Source organism: Engraulis encrasicolus, chromosome 7 (assembly GCF_034702125.1).
Source record: "Engraulis encrasicolus isolate BLACKSEA-1 chromosome 7, IST_EnEncr_1.0, whole genome shotgun sequence".
In the NCBI taxonomy this organism is placed as follows: domain Eukaryota; kingdom Metazoa; phylum Chordata; class Actinopteri; order Clupeiformes; family Engraulidae; genus Engraulis; species Engraulis encrasicolus.
Window position 1 is genome coordinate 37,972,073 of NC_085863.1, and position 1,809 is coordinate 37,973,881.

The following is a 1,809-nucleotide window of genomic DNA, read 5'->3' on the forward strand; positions in this document are numbered from 1 at the left end:
AAGATAAAAAGAACACGAAAATAAGACGCCAAATGTGTAGCTTTTCACCCTGTGCAAAGTAAAAAAAGATGACGCCGCACGAACAGCAGCTTGTCTCATCTGTTCGCCCCTCCTCTCTTCTGTCGCTCCCATCTGTCTGTCTTTCTCTCCCTCGCTTCTCTCTGAAGCTTGTGCTGTCTCCGTGCCAACAGGGGGAGAGAATGATGACCACCACACTTCTCTTCTCTCCTCTTCTCTTCTCTTCTCTCTACTTTTCTTTTTTCTTCTGAGGCCAGAGTACTTTCGTTTGTCCTCTGTGTTCTCCAGTGGGCTAATCATTCAGTGATTTCACAGGAGGCATGCGTATCAGCTATATAATCAATTCAATTTCTTTTGTTTTCATTTGATTCCCCCCTCCCAAATAAATTAAAAAACATGTCACAAAATAAAAACAAAAATCCATTCAATGGGCAAACCGAAAGTGAGTAAGAAGTCATTTTTTTAAAGTCATAGTACCTTTGATATTTCTCATATTATTATTGTTGTTATTAATAAATATACTTTCATTGTTCAGGAACGGCTGTTCTTGCTTTTTGTCTTATTGTTGTAAAATGAGCGTGAGTGGATTTTTCAGATTTTTCGCTCATCGGACCACCATCAGACCACAGTCAGTCAATGCTGCCTCGGCTTCTGTCCTTTCCTACCCTTCCTCCTCCACTTCCTCCTCTCTCTTCTCCTTCTCTGACTCACTCACTCTCGCTCCTTTAGTTTCTGTCCTTTTGAGTGCAGAGAAGGAGATGAAGGCAGGAATCAGGGAGATGGACAGAATACAAAAAAGGAGGAGGAGGGACTTATCATTTCATTTACTCCTCCGTTCTGCTCTGTCATTTTGTTCTGCTTTAGCCCCTCGATCTTACTGGAGACTGGAGCCGGCTCAACAACCAGGTGTAGAAGAGCAAGAGAGAAAGCCCAGAATTACAGAGAAAAAGAGTGAAAGAGAGAGCGAGAGAGATGGAAAGAGAGAGATGGGAATAAAAGGCTGTGAGTGTTTCCGTGCTTTCCCATTCCAATTTCCTCTCTCTTTCTTTCTTTCTCTCTCTCTCTCTTTCTCCTTCTCTCTCTCTATCCATATCTATCTATCTATCTATCTATCTCTTGCTCACCCTCCTCCTTTATTTCCCATTCTGGAACATTCTCTACCAGTCCTTCTTCATACTCTATGTTAAGACTGAGTGATGAAAACGCGCACTAAGAGAAGAGGAGAGCCACTCTCACTCCCTCTCTCTCTGGCTCCCTCTCTCCTCCCTCCTTCTCCCCCCTCTTGTGTCTATGGGCATGTTCTCCATAGTGGGAGGACGGAGGAGGCTAGGCTGAATGGTGACTGCATTGGAGCGCTGGATTCTGGGGTGGGGGGTTAGGGAAGTGTGGGTAGGCGAGGCAGACGCAGAGGCAGAGGCGAGGCGGGCAGCTCCCAGCTCAGAGCCTCTCCCGCGTGGGGATCCAGATGTAAGGCCCAGACTGCTCCTCGATGACTGTTTTCACTTGGTGGTAGACCTCCTCAAAGCGCTCGCCCTCCACCACCGCTGTAGGGCCAAGACAGAACAAAAGTGGGGAAACGTTTTAGTGACAAGACACGAAAGAGAACGCAAAAGATTGGAGCTGGAGATTAACATCCTAAAGGCCGGTGTGGTTGAAGGAGAGACGTCGGATTTTGGCCTGGAAATAAACTGTGGTCTCTTAAATCCGAAAAGACAGGAAAAACAATGCACCTGTGTTTAATTTTATATACGGTACACAAAGAGTTTTCTTATCTGAGTAGATCTATTCTAA

General features: G+C 45.4%; 1 protein-coding gene across 1 annotated transcript in view; it reads right to left on the reverse strand.

Annotated features, from left to right (window-relative positions):
- Positions 1 to 431: 431 nt before the first annotated feature.
- LOC134452826 (disks large homolog 4) overlaps positions 432 to 1,809 on the reverse strand; it is a 107,240-nt gene continuing 105,862 nt past the window's right edge. The window contains exon 22 of the mRNA XM_063203445.1: positions 432 to 1,562. Within this exon, the coding sequence (XP_063059515.1) occupies positions 1,456 to 1,562 (107 nt within the window). The 3' untranslated portion in view covers positions 432 to 1,455. The remainder of the gene's footprint in view (positions 1,563 to 1,809) is intronic.